General features: G+C 50.5%; 3 protein-coding genes across 3 annotated transcripts; 2 read left to right on the plus strand and 1 right to left on the minus strand.

Annotated features, from left to right (window-relative positions):
* The first annotated feature begins 343 nt into the window (after positions 1 to 343).
* On the plus strand, positions 344 to 6,971 carry LOC148838791 (sphingolipid delta(4)-desaturase/C4-monooxygenase DES2-like). Its single transcript, XM_088910270.1, has 3 exons — positions 344 to 534; positions 3,629 to 4,371; positions 5,406 to 6,971. Exons 1-3 carry the CDS (start codon positions 453 to 455, stop codon positions 5,547 to 5,549), a joined length of 969 nt encoding a protein of 322 aa, XP_088766396.1. The 5' UTR covers positions 344 to 452; the 3' UTR covers positions 5,550 to 6,971.
* A 965-nt stretch (positions 6,972 to 7,936) lies between these two features.
* On the plus strand, positions 7,937 to 12,769 carry polr2i (RNA polymerase II subunit I). The gene is made up of 6 exons (XM_088910271.1): positions 7,937 to 8,133; positions 9,082 to 9,136; positions 9,318 to 9,391; positions 9,574 to 9,648; positions 10,954 to 11,005; positions 11,545 to 12,769. Exons 1-6 carry the CDS (start codon positions 8,072 to 8,074, stop codon positions 11,605 to 11,607), a joined length of 381 nt encoding a protein of 126 aa, XP_088766397.1. The 5' UTR covers positions 7,937 to 8,071; the 3' UTR covers positions 11,608 to 12,769.
* A 653-nt stretch (positions 12,770 to 13,422) lies between these two features.
* On the minus strand, positions 13,423 to 16,003 carry LOC148838793 (putative transcription factor ovo-like protein 3). Its single transcript, XM_088912351.1, has 4 exons — positions 15,895 to 16,003; positions 15,010 to 15,203; positions 14,212 to 14,395; positions 13,423 to 13,733 (listed from the first exon to the last, which is right to left on the minus strand). Exons 1-4 carry the CDS (start codon positions 16,001 to 16,003, stop codon positions 13,423 to 13,425), a joined length of 798 nt encoding a protein of 265 aa, XP_088768477.1.
* Between the last annotated feature and the right edge of the window lie 875 nt (positions 16,004 to 16,878).

Consider the following 16,878-nt stretch of genomic DNA (forward strand, 5'->3'; position numbering starts at 1 on the left):
ACAATGGCCCGCGGGCCGCTGGGGCATTTCCAGCTCGGAACCGACACCGCTGACGAACTGCTTCCGACCTTATAAACGCATATAGGCTTGTGCATGACGACATCACACGGCACCCTTATTATGTGTCCAAGGCAGAAGGTTTCCGTCTGACGTATGGGGACAAGCATAAGGAATACCGACGACATCAGTCCGCAAAAAAAAATTAAGACGCAAATCCCGTAACCTAATAAACCGGCGATAAGATGAAACCTTGGTTCTCATGAGTCACAGATGTACCAGAATAACCACCCCCCCCCTCCCAGCTGAATGAGAGGCGCTGCCCCGTCCCTCGCGAGGCGTGTTCGCCGCACCTGTGTCAGGGGGCGTGCACCCAGGCGCGCGGCGGCGTGGGGAGCCCGTTTCAGCCGCAGAGCACCGCGATCCTCTCGCGACCAGACGGGGCCTCGGTGAAGATGGGGAACAGGACCACGCGGGAGGACTTCGAGTGGGTGTACACGGAGCAGCCGCACTCCACCCGGAGGAGAGAGATTCTGGGTGAGCCGGCGGCTTCGTGACCTGACCCGGCATCAGCGGGCAGAGGGGTGAAAGCACAGGGCGAGGGGGGAGCTCCCAGTCGCCGGGCAAAATGGACGGTTAATACAAGTGTCTGGGGACAGAGCGCGGTGCGGCGTTTCGATTTAAAGTTGCAAAACAGTTGTTCTGCTGGAGCCGACGCGCTGCTTTCGTAGAATCCGAACTACGCCTGGAACCGACCTGCCTTCTCTCATCAGTCATGTAACGCGCACTGGAGCCGGCTTTTCGATTAAAGTCGACGAAATCCACGGAAATAATGTAATACGATCGTGTTACCACTCGGCTTTCCGTCGTGAAAACGTGCGGAATGCGGGTGCCGTGTGCTGCTGCGCTCATGAGCTCCAGGGGCAGCTCACGCCGTCTGTGGACGCCGTTCCGTTTCTTTCAAAAAGTTTGAGTGGGGGGGGGAGTTTTACTCCAGGAGTTTCTATAAACCAGGATTTCCTGAGCGAGAGCCGAGAGCGCTTGTCAAGGAGTCACGGATAACTTGACATCCCACTAGACTAGAGACAGGCGAATCTCCAGCGGGGGGGGGTTGTGTTTGTGGTCCACGCCAGCTCGGCTTGGAGACCTGGAATGTCCCCTTGCTCGCAGGCGCCCATTATTCCTGGGAAAGATGTGTGAAGGAGGCGCTTTCACGCATCTGCAGGCTGCGGGAGTTGAGGAACTGGTCTGCTCCCTGACTGGCAGAGCCGGTTTTCAGTCCCCTTGATGGCGGATCTGAGACGAAGACATTCCCCGCTCGCTTGCGCTTCGTCGTAGCTTTGGAATGTAGAGTTTGATGACCGACACAGTAACCGTTCGCCCTGCGTAGCGCACAGTTCCAGCTTAGAGCTGTAGCGTTTTTATTCGACTTGCTTTCGTCGTTTTTTTTTTTACCTGTCTTAGTATTAAAAACCTCCTGAAAGTGTGAAGATAAGAGCTTTTCATTTATTGAGTTCGTGGCCCAGTTTTGCGCTGGTAGCATATGAAACACAATGCCATTTCTGGAAAGATGGTCACACCTACTGTACATTCAAGAGTGTTTACTATTTGTATGATTTGTTAAGGGGCGATGCCAACCTCTATCCCTGAGCACTTTGAGCACAAGTAGCCTGAGACTCTGATGAGCTCTAATCTCCGACCCCCTCGGCTCAGGTCTGGAGCGGTGTCCGTCGTCTCGGTCAGGCTGTCCCGTAGACCTCATGTCTTTTAAAATAGGTCTGACTACCCCGGCACAACAAAACAACTTAGAATCGTGTCCAAACCTGGTCCTGAGGAGGGGGACAGTGTCTCCTTAAAACACCAGCACCTTGTTAAATTGGTTTGTGTGAGACAATAACGAGTTTGTCTTTAAGAGCTGAGATAGAATGGAAACCTGGACCGGCCCTCCTGGACCAGGACTGAACACCTGTCCAGTCACAGACACAAAATCTGTTGCCAGAACCCAAATCCACACTGTAAGTAAACTGCAGTAACGGCTTCCATCACCTGTGTCAGGCGACTGCGTCGGTCCTCTTAACACACCCGCTGTGTTGAGTATAAACTTCACCTCTTAACGCTGGTTTAGCTAAGGTGGGTTTAGCGCCCCTGTGCTGCTTGTTTAGTCAGCATTCGGTCTTTGATGTTGAAAAGAGAAGAATAGAAACAGTTTCGGCTGTGGAGGACAAACTGAAAAAGGCTTCACAGCTGAAACCTTGTTGTTTTCCTCTTCAGCAGGAATAAACCCTCACTCGTTCCTTTGCAGCCTGCACACGCTGACGCAGCTCCCCACCTGAACTTATTTGGTATTTACTCTCCTTCCTGCCGAAGTCTCTGGGTTTTTAAATGATAAAAGATTGTGAAAAAGCCTGCTGGCTACCTATTTCACTGTTTCACCTCTTGCTCTCTCTTTGTAAGAGAGATTTTAAGAGATTCTTAAATATTGGATTCCCTGTGATCCTCCAAGAAACAGCCTCATCGTGTCCTGAAGGTTTGCTGCAGCTGTTGGCAAAATGGCATCAGCTGTTCTCCTCTCACACAAGACTCCAGGGGAAGCTGCCCCTGGACCTGCGGACCGGCGCTCCGAGCTTGAGGCCGAGAGGGGAAGCACCTCTCAGTTCACGGCTGCTCCTGCCCAGGGTAACAGAAGAGCAAGCAGCACGTGAAATTCCAGACCATTTTCCTCAATTCCCAACTGGGCAGGGGAGAAGAGTCAGGGGTTTCGCTTGCAGGTAGTAAAAACATCAACGACAAACACTGAAGGGCAGGTGCTAAAGGAAAAGACTAGGGGTCTGAGTTTTCACAGCATTCACGTCTTATAGACAATTTGGTGAATCAATTTAAAGGCTAAAGAAAATATCAGGAGCTCTAGATAAGAGCATGATTGAAATCAGGGGCCGTGATGTTAAAATTGCATGCTGCACTAGTAAGGTCTCTTTTTGAATGTTATGTAGTTTTGGTCACCACATGATTGAAACAATAATGTTGCTCTTGGATTAGTTCAGGGAAGAGGAAGCCCCAAAGAATTGATTGATCAGGCTGAATGACCTGAACCTTTTTACTTTTGAACAGAGAAGATTGTAAGTGTTCAAAAAAAGTTAACTCTGGGATTTTTTCAGACTGAACAGTGAAACACGAACCAGAGAACATGAATGGTAATGATATGCAGCTTCATTTAAAACCAAGAAGAGGAGGCACTTCTTCACACAAAGGGTTGTGGGAGTATGGAACAGGCTGCCCATCCTGTTCCTGTGCTCATCATGAGGTTAAAGCCGGTACCCTGGCTTCCTTCAGGAAACGTCTGGAGGAGATCCTCAGATGAACTAAATACTGACCACAAAACAGACTCAATGGCTTCCTCTTGTTTGTAAACACGCTTCTGTTCTTGTGAAGTGTTTTCTTGAAAACAGTGTACGCTCACTCCCTCGTTCTGAGCTCTTTCCCGCTGCGTTAGTTAAAATGGAGCTGTTCCCATGTCGTCAGGCCCCTTCAGAGCTTGCTGTGGTGTTTCTCCAGGACCACGTTAACCAGGCTTCCTCGCTCCCAGATGAAGTCTTTAACAGTTCCTTCTCCCCTTTCCCTTTTCCCTGTCCAGCAAAGCACCCGGAGATCAAGTCCCTGATGGGCCCGGACCCCTACCTGAAGTGGATCGTGATTGCCATGGTTCTGACCCAGCTCCTGGCCTGCTACCTGGTGCGGGACCTGTCCTGGAAGTGGCTGTTCTTCTGGGCCTACGCCTTCGGAGGCTGCGTCAACCACTCGCTGACGCTGGCCATCCACGACATCTCGCACAACGCCGCCTTCGGCAACAAGGAGGCCCGGTGGAACCGGCTCTTCGGGATGTTCGCCAACCTGCCCATCGGGCTGCCCTACTCGGTCAGCTTCAAGAAGTACCACATCGACCACCACCGCTACCTGGGGGGCGACAGGCTGGACGTGGACATCCCCACCGAGCTGGAGGCCCGGCTGTTCAGCACCCCGCTGCGGAAAGTCGTCTGGCTCGTGCTGCAGCCCTTCTTCTACGCCCTGCGCCCGCTCTGCGTCAACCCCAAGCCCGTGTCCCAGCTGGAGCTGCTCAACGGCCTGGTGCAGCTGGCCTACGACCTCGCCCTCTACCAGCTGTGGGGGATGAAGCCGGTGGTCTACATGGTGGCCGGCTCCCTCCTGTGCTTGGGGCTGCACCCCATCTCCGGCCACTTCATCGCCGAGCACTACATGTACCTGAAGGGCCACGAGACCTACTCCTACTACGGCCCCCTCAACTGGCTCACCTTCAACGTGGGCTACCACATGGAGCACCACGACTTCCCCAGCATCCCCGGCTGCCGGCTGCCTCAGGTGAGCCCTAGCCGCTGCCCCCCGGGGCCAGTGCGGTGGGCGCAGAGGGAGGGGGAGGACAGAGGTGTCGGCAGCCAGCCTCTGCAGAGAAAGGGAGAGGCCGGTGCGCTGCGCCTGGAGAGCGAGGTGCAGGTGGTTTGTCCGGTTTGTCCGGTCGGTTCTCTCCCGCAGTCTGGTCAAGACGCGTCGGCCCAGGCGTGGGCGGCGCCGAGGGCTGAGCCCGTGACTCACCGGCGTAATCATGTGCCCTTGTGAGGAGCCGAGTCACTGCTGTTGTGTAACCTGATCGGCACATGATCCTCTCTCTTCCTGCTGGCCTACTTGCCACCTTCCTGAGCGCCTGCTGCTCTGGCAGGATGCAGTGTGGAGCTCAGGAAAGGGGCTGGGCGACACATGGCCGCATGGCTGTAGCGGAATGCTCTCAGGCCCACTGCGTAGCAGAGCTGGTCACTGAGGAAAGTTGTTCTTCCTTCGCCTTTAAGCAAAGGTCCAAACCTTCTCATTGGCTCACTTGGCACTGTAAGGTAGCAAAGCTACCGGAGCACAATAAAAACGTTCTACAGTATTTAAGCACAACTGCTCAGCCTTAACCTCTATGGCCCAGCTCCAAGCTACCCCCTGTGAGGTTCTTGCAGGGAGTCGTCCGGAGCGAGGAATTCTAGCATCTCCTGTTGGATATGCAGACAGAGCGTCGCTGGTTTCTGCAGACCATGCCGCTGTATTTCACAGGAAAGTCTCCAGAGAGCCTCGGATCTTCCAGCCGCGCCTCCCTGGCTCCTGTGCTCTGAGTTTTTCTGTTCTGGTTTGACGGGTTTGACACACTAGACAATCAGAGAGATTCCTTGGAAACATGTTTAAAGGAATAAATGAAAGCTGCTCACACCCCTCTTTCTCCCTCCTTTCTGTCAGGTGTCCTGGTGTTTTGAAGGCGCTTCTGTTGCCCTCTGTTACAAGGCTGGTATTAAGGTGATCCTGGAATGCCCGGGGGTAACTCCCGGTAGTTCTGAAGGCATCTCCTGTGCTTTCTGTTCCAGGTGAAGAAGATGGCTCCTGAGTTTTACGACCACCTCCCCCAGCACGACTCCTGGATCCGCGTGCTCTGGGACTTCGTCTTCTGTGACCAGCTGGGGCCCTTCTCCAGGATCAAGCGCGAGTGCCGATTGGTCAAAGAGGACTAGACCCCGCCCCACCCCCCACCCCGCCCCAGAGTCCTCCCGCACCCCGACTCTCTGCAGGAAGGCGACCTAGGAAGTGAAACCCGTACTGAAAAACGTGACCCTGGGCCTGGAGGGGCCCTGTCACCCCTTCCATTTCTCTCTTCTGGTTTGGTCTGAAGTTTAAACTGTGTTCACCTGGCAGATTTGCCGTTAGATCTCCACAGGAGAAATTCCCCCAAGAGCTCAGGGCGTCGTCTTTAATGACTGAGTCCCTGGCTCGGTTGGCATCTCTCTGCAGTTTCAGGCTGAGGCTGCAGGTCATCCCCAGCGTCCCTGTGGGAGGACACTAGGGAGACTTGTCTTACTAGACTGGTTGGACTGGAATTGTTCGCTCTCAGTTGTGTCTCTAGCTCTTCCCAGTCCCACAGACAAGGAAACGCAAAGGAGTCTCACTTGGCGACTTGGTATAGCAGCAGGGCCAACGGGAGGCGCTCTCTGCAAGTGAATTAAAGATAAAAAAACTGAAAAAATAAAAAATTAACAAGTTTGCAGTCAAGGGGATGAATTGTTTCCATCCTATTTGTTTTCTCTTCTTTTGTGTGTTAATTTTAAAAGTTTGAGAAGTTAGCAGCTCAGATTGTCAAGCAAAACCTAACAAACGTTGCTTGTTGAACAAATGTGAAAGGAGAGGGTGAGGAGTGTCAGACAGGCGCTTTTACTTAGTCTGACCTCTTCAAAGAAGAAAAGCACATTAGTGGCTGTGTTAGAGGCCAGGGAATCTTTGCCTTGTCTTGCTCGTAAACTGCCATTTGATCAAGGTGAGCCTGCATTGTCCTGGAACCTCAAGTCAGGTATTTTGACATGAGCATGTCCAGCTTGTGGAAGACGTGTGAAGATAAACTACCGGACAGGATTCAGTGAGAGCTGCAGGCAAGTACTAGGAGTGATGCTTCCAAATCGTTGGAGTCTGAAGCCCATTTAGTTTGGTCTAAACGCGCTGTCGGTGCATCGCGCTAGTCCTATAGTCCCCCATTACTGTTAGCATACATGCGCCACCCTGTGGTGCTTTGCAGGTACTGCAGGAACTAGGTAATGACGCTCTGTGGGAGGGTGTCGCCTCTCTGATGCAGGTGTGTTGTGGCTTCTGGTCTTCATGAGTCCCTAGAAAAACAGGTTGCTCCTGAAGTGAGTTTTGATTATTACTTCAATTTGCAGTTTTTCCACAAAGCAGTGCACTTAGGAATCTGTTGGCTGAATGTTTGAGTTCGGAGCCAGAGCAGCCGCAGTGCGGGAACTTTATTCTGCGTGTTTCAGAATTTGTGTTCTGTAAGCATCGAAATAAAGAGCGGTTTTGTTATTTAATTATATTTTTGAAAAGGAATATTTTGTGAAAGGCACCTGGTGAATGTTTTGAAACTATTAATAAATGTAATGGTATTGTACTGAGATGCTGTTTTGTGTCGTAGTCCTTTGCTTGAGCTGTTTCACGCGTCTTCCTTGAGGGCGTCGCGGTCTCAGAGCTGCCTCTGCACTACACTGTCCTCACGTCTCGACGCCTCGTCCGCCTCCCAGCTGAGCCAGTCGCGCGGGTCAATATCACGTACCGAGACTCACGCCTGCCTGGCTACGAAAGCTTTTTAGTTCAGTTCAGTTTATTTGTCATGTGCACAAGTGCAATGAAATGCTTATTGGCATGTGTGCTCCGATAGAAAGATATTAAAGGAATCGCCCGAAACAAACAGGACAGCAGCAGCAGCAACAAGTTAAATAACACACAACTTGGAAAACAAACCCTCAGTGTTTAGCCAGTGGCAGGGGTAGAGTTCACTAACCTGACAGCTTGTGGGAAGAAACTGTCTCTGACTCTGGAGGTTCCGGAGTTTCTGCTCCTGTAACGCTGACCAGAGGGAGGGGGAGAACAGGGAGAATCCAGGACGGTTCTTCCGGCTTCTGAAGGAACAAGTAATAGGTTTATTCCATGTTGAAAAGAGAAGAAAGAAAACGCAACGTTTCGGTCGTGGAGCCTTCTTCCTCACACCTGAACAAGGCTCCACGGCCGAAACGTTGAGTTTTATTTTTTTTCTCTTTTCAGCATGGAATAAACCTATTACTTGTTCCTTTGCAGCCTACGCGTGCTGACGCAGCTCCCCACCTGAACTTCTTCCCGCTTCTGCTCACTGAAGTAGCTATTCGACAATTGTGGAAGTGCGGCGGATCCTAATCACAGATGTAGTGTCGCGGAATAAGAAAATAAAATAGTGTCCCCTTAGTTTAATTAAATGCATTTTTGTTTGCCCGTTATACAGCAAGTACACGTGTGCAACTCAAACGCCCCTGCAGCTCGGGAGCTGTTATGCGGTCCTCCGCCGCCGGGTGGCGCTGCGGTGAGTGACGAGGCGTCGCAAGGCTTCGAGCGCGGCGCTTTCAGTTCGCGGGCGCCTGCGCGTTGAGGGGGCTTCCGCTGGTCCGGAGGGGTCAGGCGCTGGTTAAGCTGTTGTTGTTTGTTTTTGCAAACTTAGTTATTTAATTTCACGAAGGCGACGATGGACTTGGAGGGAGGCACATATGAACCCGGCTTCGTGGGAATAAGGTTCTGTCAGGAATGGTACGTTATTCCCCAGAGAGTGTGGTGAACGGCGGGTTAAGTTAGTTACCCACCGTGGGTACACGGTTAATACGGGCTTGTTTCTATGGGTTAGTATATTTAGTTCAGGATTTAGAGGTTTTGCTAGGCGGTTTGTAACACGAGTACCCGATGCTGAAATAATCTGACTCTGAATTTTGATGTCTTAGAAGAAGCGATTTATTTCCCTTCGGGATCAATAAAGTCTTATCTATCTGATCTATTGATGTGTGTGATCGAAGCAGTGTGTAGCTCCGTTGTAGCCCAAGGCTGCAGTACAGTTCACAGCAGAGATCTCACTGCCGGCCAGGAGAGCGGCCGTGTCTCCGGAGCCTCATTCCTGGACAGCGCTCTCCAAGACCGGGAGTGAAGGTCGCTTGTGACGCTGAAGCCCTGCTCCTGGAGAGACACTGCTCAGCAGCTTTAATAAGTAGTCCCCGAGTCATCAGTTTCTAAAGACCTGGAATAATTGAACCGTGATCACTCAAACAGGTGACTTGTTACGATTAAGATCAGTGATTTAGAAATCATTTGGGACAGAAATCGGGACACCCTTCCATCATCAAAAGGACCAGGGAATTTAAATGACTTGGAAGTGTTTCTAATCTTAAAAAAAAACAACTTAGGGTGAACTAATGGACTAGATCTCTCTAGGCTTAGGGCTGGAGACCCCTGCCATGATGATAGCAATACTGTTTATTGCAGAGACTTTATTTAGGTTATTATGAAGCTGTATCACTGAAGCATTTCAACAATCCGTATTCTGTTACTTATACGACAGCTTGCTTTTTGATGTAGGTTTTTATTTTCTACTAAAACAAGTCCTCAAAACTTTAGTGTTGCCTAGTGATTATGCCTGTTTCTTTTCACTTGGTTAATAAAATAAAGAGTATAGCTTCCTTATTTAATAAATATTTTTTTTGTTTTCAGTAACAACATGCTGTATCCTAAAGAAGACAAAGAGAATAGAATATTGTTGTATGCGGTAAGTCCAAGAACCATTCAATCGTGGAATCAGAGTGACTGTGTGGCGTCTAACGGCTCATTGTGTGTATGTGTGCCTGAAGATGGCATAGTTCTCATTGTGTGCCAGTGTAAGCAGTGAATGCTTGTGTGTGCTGGTGCCTGTACATCTGGTGACTCTTGTCCTTCTCTCTCTCTCTCAGTGCAGGAACTGTGACTACCAGCAGGAGGCAGACAACAGCTGCATCTACGTCAACAAGATCACCCACGAGGTTGAGTAAGTGTTACCACACAGGTCTCCCACCTCTGTTCTCAGTGGCTGCCCAGGACTGGTCCTTATTGGCTTCTGAGGTCAGAATAGACTGTAATAGGATGCGGTGTCCCATAACCTTTTGTGTGACAAACTTTCTCCTTTTCTACATCTAAAACTTTAGTAACCTGTCTCTTGTTGTGTTCCAGTGAGCTGACCCAGATCATCGCAGATGTGTCCCAGGACCCCACGCTGCCCAGGACAGAAGACCACCCCTGTCCAAAGTGAGTCCTTGAAATTCTCCGCTCTGTCTGTCCTGCTGGTTCATTCTCAGTACTGCCCAGCACTTCGGGATCACATACAGCTTCCTTCTTGCTTTATGGTGGGTTTCTTCTAGCTGTACACTAACATTTATAAGAGTGCAGCCATTACAGTATCAAGACACCTGAGTATTTCAAGGACGTTGTTTTGTATAAACTGACTGCTGTGTTAGTTTCATTATAATTTTTGCCTAGGAGAATACTTTCAGACCTAAAACTTTCACAATGTCACAATGCTTTCTGTATTCTGATCAAGAGGGATATCAGGAAGGCAGCATTTTCTGTTCAGATTTGATTTGCTGGAGTCTTAACCTAGTGCAGCAGGGCTGCAGGTGGGCAGCAAGCTGCTGATTCACTGCCCAGAGATGTTCATATAACATCCCAGATAACTACCAGACATCTTCATCAGAGACGTTGCGGGTTAACGCAATTGTACTAATCTTCAACTTAACTGGAGAAAGGTCCCCCACTAGTAGGGTAAAATCTTGGAAGCTGAAAACGTACTGACACATTAGAGCAGGGGTGTCCAGTCCTGGTCCAGGTGGGACTGTCTGCAGGTGTTTTTGGCCTCTTTAAAGAAGCAGGACCTGAATATGGAAATAAAAATGGGCTTTTAACTGTTTAATTTTGTAAGTACCCTCATGATCTCTCTCCCTGTGCTTCACAGCACTTTCTCATCTCACGGTGCCCTTTTGTAAAAACAAAAGCATGAAATAAACCAATATGTAGTGATTTCCATTTTAAAAACAATGCACTGTGACCACATTAAGCTTTTTTATTCCTCGTTTCTTTGCAATTAAACAGTGCACAGCTGCGGCAAAGCAGTACTGTAGATGAACTGCAGTGTTGATTTTGATACTGAGGTTTCATCACCAAGAAAATAAGATATTGAAATAAGCTATTCCATGCTGAAAAGAAAAAATACATTTTGGGTGTGGAGCCTTCTTCAGGAGTCTCTTTCCTTTTTCTTTCAGCATGAAATAAATCTTTACCTGTTCCTCGGCAGCTTATGCATGCCAACTCAGCCATGTACTTGAACTTGCTGAAATGAGTGTCCTTTTTGTCTTCTGTATTTGCCTTTTCGTGGGTTTGTGGAGTAATGATGACTATTCTGTTTTAATACTAATCCCCGCTTTTGTTACGTAACAATCAGAATAGTATCGTTAACTCTTATTTGCTAAGGAGGTTAAAGAGAATTAGTCTTTCGTTCTAAAACGTTAGGGCAGAGCACTGCCAAATTCATGTTGCCTTCTCATCTTTTTTTTTCAGGTGTGGCCATAAGGAGGCAGTGTTCTTCCAGTCGCACAGTATGAAAGCTGAGGTACTGTGTTGAGAGCCTTCACGTCTGGCACCGATCTGCTTGTGTGCGTGTGTTGACAGTGACGAAAGCCCTGCATCATGTTGCCTGACGTGGCCGGCAGAGTTCTGGCTGCTTGGCCCTGAGAAGCCAGCCCAGGCAACACTGACAGGGAGCAAAGACAGCTCTAGGAGTTGTGTTGGAGAGTTTCAGAACATGCGGTATTGTCAGGACACCCTGGGGATATGCACCCTGTATATTTCTGTATGCTTATTTCTATGTAGAGTTATTTTGTGTGTATTTTAGTTTTATTTTTCACCTTACACCTTGTCCCTATTCATGGGGAATACATTCCAGAGCTGCCAGTGGATAAAAAAAATGCTTATACTGGAAAAAGCTCTCCTGTACCATATATACACCATGGGTAGACCTTGTACACCATATCCCTCCCAGCCTTGACCGGTTGACCCTGGTGTCTGCTCTGACAACGTAGTTGGTAGTCGTAAGTCGTACGTTCTTGCCTATTAAACGACCACCGCCGCTTGGCTGTGCTTGTATTTCAGGATGCCATGAGGCTGTATTACGTGTGCACAGCGCCTCACTGTGGTCACCGCTGGACAGAGTGAGGGGCAGAAGCTGAAGGCCTGACGGAGCACTGGGTAGAATCACAGCGATGCCCTCTGGTGTAGCGGTGTGTTCTGTGTGCGTGGCCCAGCTGCCTTTTCTCCCAGTACTTTACTGTTTCACACTTGTCACTGATGGGTGACCTCCTCCCTCCTCTGGGCCTGTGACCTCTGCTCTTCCACCCTAGTGACTCTCATATTTGCTGTTAGCTTTGCAGAGGAGGTGAAGTGTGAGATTCTTGTTAGGTGTGTCAGTCAAATGATCATTTTGACTGATAGAAATAGTTGAAAAATATTCTCAATGTAATGCAAAAATTTACCAATAGTATAGTTAATATACTTTAAACTGCTGCCAATGAAAATGTATAGGCTTTCTGTTACATTAGTGATTGAAGTTCAGAAACAGCATTAGGGTTAGCCAGTTAAGAATTTAAAAATGAGAGCCATAATGTAATATCTCAAATGCATGCACTTAAATTTTACAAGGTAGCCAATCACAGTGTTTTAGTTTACAAGAGCATTTAAATTGGTATAATAACACACACTTGATGTCACATTGTTGCTGACAGAAGATTTTCTGCAGCTTCATTACTTGCAGGTGGAATTGGAGAAAATATAAAGGCAAAGTCAAGCAAAAAGGTAAAATTGGCTGTTCAGTTGGCGTTTTTGTATGTCATCTACTTAATTTGATTTATATGCTAAGAATAAGTTAAATTTCCTTACTGTTGGTCCCATGCTATTGTTTAGTATTTTATTGTGCATGCGCATGTACGGTTACAGGAGGAAGGCAGGAGGCAGGTCAGAGGCCAGTCAAGACTTCAGATTGTGGACGCTGTACTAAGAGACATCTGACTCTTTTGATTCAGTTTTGATTGTATTTCCAGCGTCCCCCAAGCCATTTTGAAATAAATAACAGATAGCTGTAAGTGCACTTTCTGAGTCAGCGCCAGAGAACTGGAGAGGATATTGAGCAGTTAGTGTAGCCAGGAAACGCACCGCAGAGCAAGTAACCAGAACCGAGAAAGGTCAGAGAGAAAAGGCAGGTGAAACCATCTGCACACTTCCTGCAGAAAATCCAAATGTGCTATCTTTTAGGTTTTGTATGTATTGTTAGTATTACTATTGATTTATTTTTGTATTGGGGGAAAATAAAAACACTCAAAGGCTAATGAGCAGTTTCAGTTTTCAGATTCTTTTACTCTTTTTACACCGAACACAAGAACAATGATGTTTTGTTTTGCTACCATTTGTCTTCTAAAAGGTTTGTGTGATTCCAGGGTTACTTTTAGCCCTTTGTGCTTAGGTTTGATTATTACCATGACACAGGACAGGCAGGTGTCCTGCCTGACTATAATGAGGTGACAGTGGTGCTGTTCCAGGTCTAATTGATGTTGAGTGCTGTCCGGCCTGGTTCAGCTCCTGCAAACCCTGTTCCACAGTCAATTTGAGACTGACCACGTGCCCCATCCAGACCATCTGACTGGATGTGGAGACTGAGCCAAGCCTCAGCACTGAGGTGGGAGCAGACTCCACTCCTGATGGTTTGGAGTAGAGAACCTGAAATTCCCAGCTTACAGATGTCAAGGACAAGTTCTGTTTTACTGTGGGGTGCCTCCTGGCTGAAACAGGAGCCACTGCCCTGATCTGGACCCCAGTACCCCTGAGCTACACTCGCCACCCTACATCCTGCAGCATCCCTCGGGCAGACGTGCTCATGGGGTATTACTCAGTGTCCCGAATTGGGAGGTTATCTGCTGGTTTTTATTTGTTGCACCCCTCTGGCTGGAGCAGTCTGGGTGCGGAGCCTTGCTGGCGCGCTCACAGGTAGTATCCGGAGCCGGGGTACAGCACCACGGCGCCCAGTTTGTGGCTGGGGGCGCCGGCGTGCCCGTGCTTGCGGTAGTAGCGGCGCAGGGCCGGGCTGGCGGGGTGGCGCTCGCGGATGTGCAGGTAGTACTCCTCGCCGTGCGTGGAGGTGAAGCCGCAGTCCTCGCACACGAAGATCTTGGAGCGGCGCTCGCGGTAGGCGTACTGCTGCCGCACGCCGTGGATCTTCTTCAGGTGCGACTCCAGCGAGCAGCGCTGGGTGAAGGCCTTCTCGCACAGCTCGCAGCGGTAGGGCCGGATGCCTGGCGGGCAGAGGCGGGAGAGGGGTGAGAGGCCGGGCAGCCTGCCCTTCCGTCCCCAGAGGAGGGGCAGGTCAGGAAATGGAAGCTCCCTGGACAGCAAAAAACATCCAACTTCTCTTTTTCAACAACCTGCTACCAAAGAGCTGAACTTCAAAAATCTTTCCCAAGATTCAGGGGCTGGGGCAGGCAACACTGCCCACTCCAGTGCCCAGCCTGCAGTGTTGGTCAGTAACATCGTCAGCCTGGTACTGCTACCTTGACTACTCTTCCCAGGCCCCTGCCCTGTGGCCCCCCGCGGCTCTGTGCCACCCTGCCCTGCGGCCTCCCCCGCTCTGTGGAGACCCCCCCGCTCTGTTCCATCCTGCCCTGCCCCCCCCCCCCGCTCTGTGCCACCCTGCCCTGCGGCCCCCCCGCTCTGTGCCGTCCTGCCCTGCGGGCCCCCACCCCCCCGCTGCCCCGCTCTGTGCTGCATGCTCACCCGTGTGCGTGCGCATGTGCCTCTTCAGATCGAAGGTGTCGTTGAAGCCCTTGGCGCAGTAGCGGCACACGTGCTTCTTGACCATGCTGTGGCACTTGAGGTGGCGCGTCAGCATGCGCTGCAGGGGGAACACCTTGTTGCACACCAGGCACAGGAAGTCTCCCTGCGCGTGAGCCCCCCGGCCCTGAGGGCGAGAGGGAAGGGTCAGAGCCCAGCAGAGCCCCGGCACAGCCTGGACCGGAGCCGAGTGGGAACAGTCTGTGCTCCTGCACGGCTGAGAGGGCCTCACCAGAATTAACAAACTGGTTTTCGTCTACGCTTATCGACTGTTCGACACCTTCGCTGACATGAGTGCGCCGTGCTGCAGGAAGTGTGGGTGTGAGCTTGTTGAGGCAGAGGCTCTTCCTGAGCTAGCCAAGCCGGAGCGCAGAAACATGATCCGCTGGACAGTCCAGCAGTCGGAGAAAAGCACAGAAATCTACTGCCGCTGTCCAGTCGGTCATGCAGATAGATCGCTGGTGTTTCCACCTGTTGTCTTTAAACCGCTGGATAAAGGGGCACATTCTAAGATGCAGCGTGTGTGACAAATCATTTGGGGATTAGGACACACAGGTAAACGTATTTAATACTGTCGATTGTGATACATAGTTGGATTAGACCGTCGTGAGACAGGTTAGTTTTACCCTACTGACGATGTGTTGTTGCAATAGTTACTATGTAATAGTAATACATAGTTAAAACAGTGAGCTAAAAGCAGTGAGCTAAAAGCAGAGCAGAAGTAAAAAGTCGGTTGCTCACCTTGGCACGGGGTACAGGTGGCACAGTGCTGTAGGGGCTCATTGTGGCTTGGGGGAGCTGCAGAGGCGGGGGCAGGCTGGGGGTCTCTCTGTGCCAGCTCAGCCCTGCCTGCCCAGGTGCCCCCTGCCATGCGGGCTCTGGTGCAGTGGGCACAGGGCAGGGAGCCTCAGGGGGGGCTGGCGTGGCTGCACTCCCTGAGAACAGAAGGGATCATTGGGGACCATGTTGCTCGGACCCAAGACCAGGAGATAAGAGGTGAGGGAGGAGGCAAGAGAATTGGACTCCTTGACCGCAGCTGTCGGTCCATTTTGTGCTGTGATGTGTGATGCGTTCAACAAGTACTCCTACCACTGAATGATTTGGCGGATTGTCTGCTCTGGTGTTGATGCAGCTCCCACTGTAACACTGTAATGTTTACGGTCACACCAGCCTGTACGTGTGCCTGATCCCATCCGATCTCGGATGCTAACCAGGCTCGGGCTGATCAGCACCGGGCAAGGCGAGCTCCTGGGAACAACTAGTGCCGTAAGCTTAGGGCGGTGCAGTGGCTCTGTGGCTCAGGATCTGCTTGAAGGTTGCCGGTTTGTATCCCGTGCCCGGCAGAGGAATCCTACTCCGTTGGGCCCCTGAGCAAGGCCCTTAACCCCAGCTGCTCCAGGGGTGCTGTATAAATGGCTGCCCCTGCGCTCTGAAACCCCAAGCTTCTCTCCCTGTCTGTGTGTCTCATGGAGAGCAAGCTGGGGTCTGCGAAAAGACAAATTCCTCATGCAAGAAATTGTATAGGGCTAATAAAGTGTATCACAAGTGTATCTAGGGAAAGGAAGGGGAGGAAATGCAGAAACAAGCCCTCAAGTCTGCCGGTGATGCTCTCGGCGCGTCTCTCACCTGACAGTGTCTCCGGTGCTGTCTCTCCAGTGGGCAGGTCTGTGGCATCACTCCATCTCCAGCCCCCGGTTGGACCCTGCTTCTTCTTCACCAGGAAGGAACGGGGCATCCTCTTCGCTTCTCCCTGCTTCGGGAAAGACCCCTCTCTGCCGCAAGCTCTGAAAGCACGCCCCCTCTCTCAGACCGGGGTCAGTTCTAATCCGCACACAGTCCTCTCACCCTCCTGCCTTCTCTCCTTTCGGTTCTTGGAAATCACGGAAGGGTTGTGAATCACTTTTCTGAGCCTCAGCTGGTGCCTTACTTTGATAGCTCAGCAAACCCAGCGTCGCTCATCAACACCCCCTTGTGTTCTCACCCCAGGCTCCCCCCTGTTCCGGTCGGAGCGGAGAGCGGCCCGAAATGGTGCGGGTCTGCTGGACGGAGTGGCGATCGCGGTGTGTCTGCAGCACGAATCGTGTCCGACTGCACTGTGCTCTGAAACTCTTCTTGGCTCTCAGTTTTAACTTGTGCTCCTTGCTAGGCAGGTGTCATCTTACCTTAGTGATGCTCCCACCCCCCCCTACCAATCCTCACACGCAAACATGCCCCCTTCTAAATAAGAAAGAAATCAAAGCGCTCATTTTCCTAACATCCCCGCTGAGCCAATGAGCTGAGACACCTGTCGGTATTTTAACACAGCCGAGCTTTAACAGTCTCCCTTTCGTTTGCATGGGCTACCTGTGCAAATCTGGCCTGTCAGTCTTAGCATCCCTCTCATGCAAATCACCTGCGGCATCCTGCAGAGGAGTTCAGAGGAGGTGGAGAAAGGAGACAGCAGTGCCTTTTGTTAACTGCTAGTAAAAACACTCCGATTGTTCTGCAGCACAGAGAGAGATAAAAGGACAATCGCTGTCCTTCTGTTTGTCTTCATGTCTCTGTGTGCTCACAGTATGTCTGTGCGTCTCGATACACATGTACAGATCTCCAGATCCACTGAAGCAGAAT

Source organism: Atractosteus spatula, chromosome 3 (assembly GCF_055471065.1).
Source record: "Atractosteus spatula isolate fAtrSpa1 chromosome 3, fAtrSpa1.hap1, whole genome shotgun sequence".
Lineage (NCBI taxonomy): Eukaryota > Metazoa > Chordata > Actinopteri > Semionotiformes > Lepisosteidae > Atractosteus > Atractosteus spatula.

Bases quoted from the DNA above. Each gene is read 5' to 3' on its own strand.
- LOC148838793 (XM_088912351.1), bottom strand. From the start codon at position 16,003: ATGCCCCGTTCCTTCCTGGTGAAGAAGAAGCAGGGTCCAACCGGGGGC. The intron at 15,204-15,894 runs GTGAGAGACGCG...TTCTGTTCTCAG, and splicing joins AGCACCGGAGACACTGTCAG to GGAGTGCAGCCACGCCAGCC. The intron at 13,734-14,211 runs GTGAGCATGCAG...TCTGCCCGCCAG, and splicing joins GCACATGCGCACGCACACGG to GCATCCGGCCCTACCGCTGC.
- polr2i (XM_088910271.1), top strand. From the start codon at position 8,072: ATGGACTTGGAGGGAGGCACATATGAACCCGGCTTCGTGGGAATAAGG. The intron at 9,137-9,317 runs GTAAGTCCAAGA...TCTCTCTCTCAG, and splicing joins ATAGAATATTGTTGTATGCG to TGCAGGAACTGTGACTACCA. The intron at 9,392-9,573 runs GTAAGTGTTACC...GTTGTGTTCCAG, and splicing joins AAGATCACCCACGAGGTTGA to TGAGCTGACCCAGATCATCG.
- LOC148838791 (XM_088910270.1), top strand. From the start codon at position 453: ATGGGGAACAGGACCACGCGGGAGGACTTCGAGTGGGTGTACACGGAG. The intron at 535-3,628 runs GTGAGCCGGCGG...TTCCCTGTCCAG, and splicing joins CCGGAGGAGAGAGATTCTGG to CAAAGCACCCGGAGATCAAG. The intron at 4,372-5,405 runs GTGAGCCCTAGC...TTTCTGTTCCAG, and splicing joins CCGGCTGCCGGCTGCCTCAG to GTGAAGAAGATGGCTCCTGA.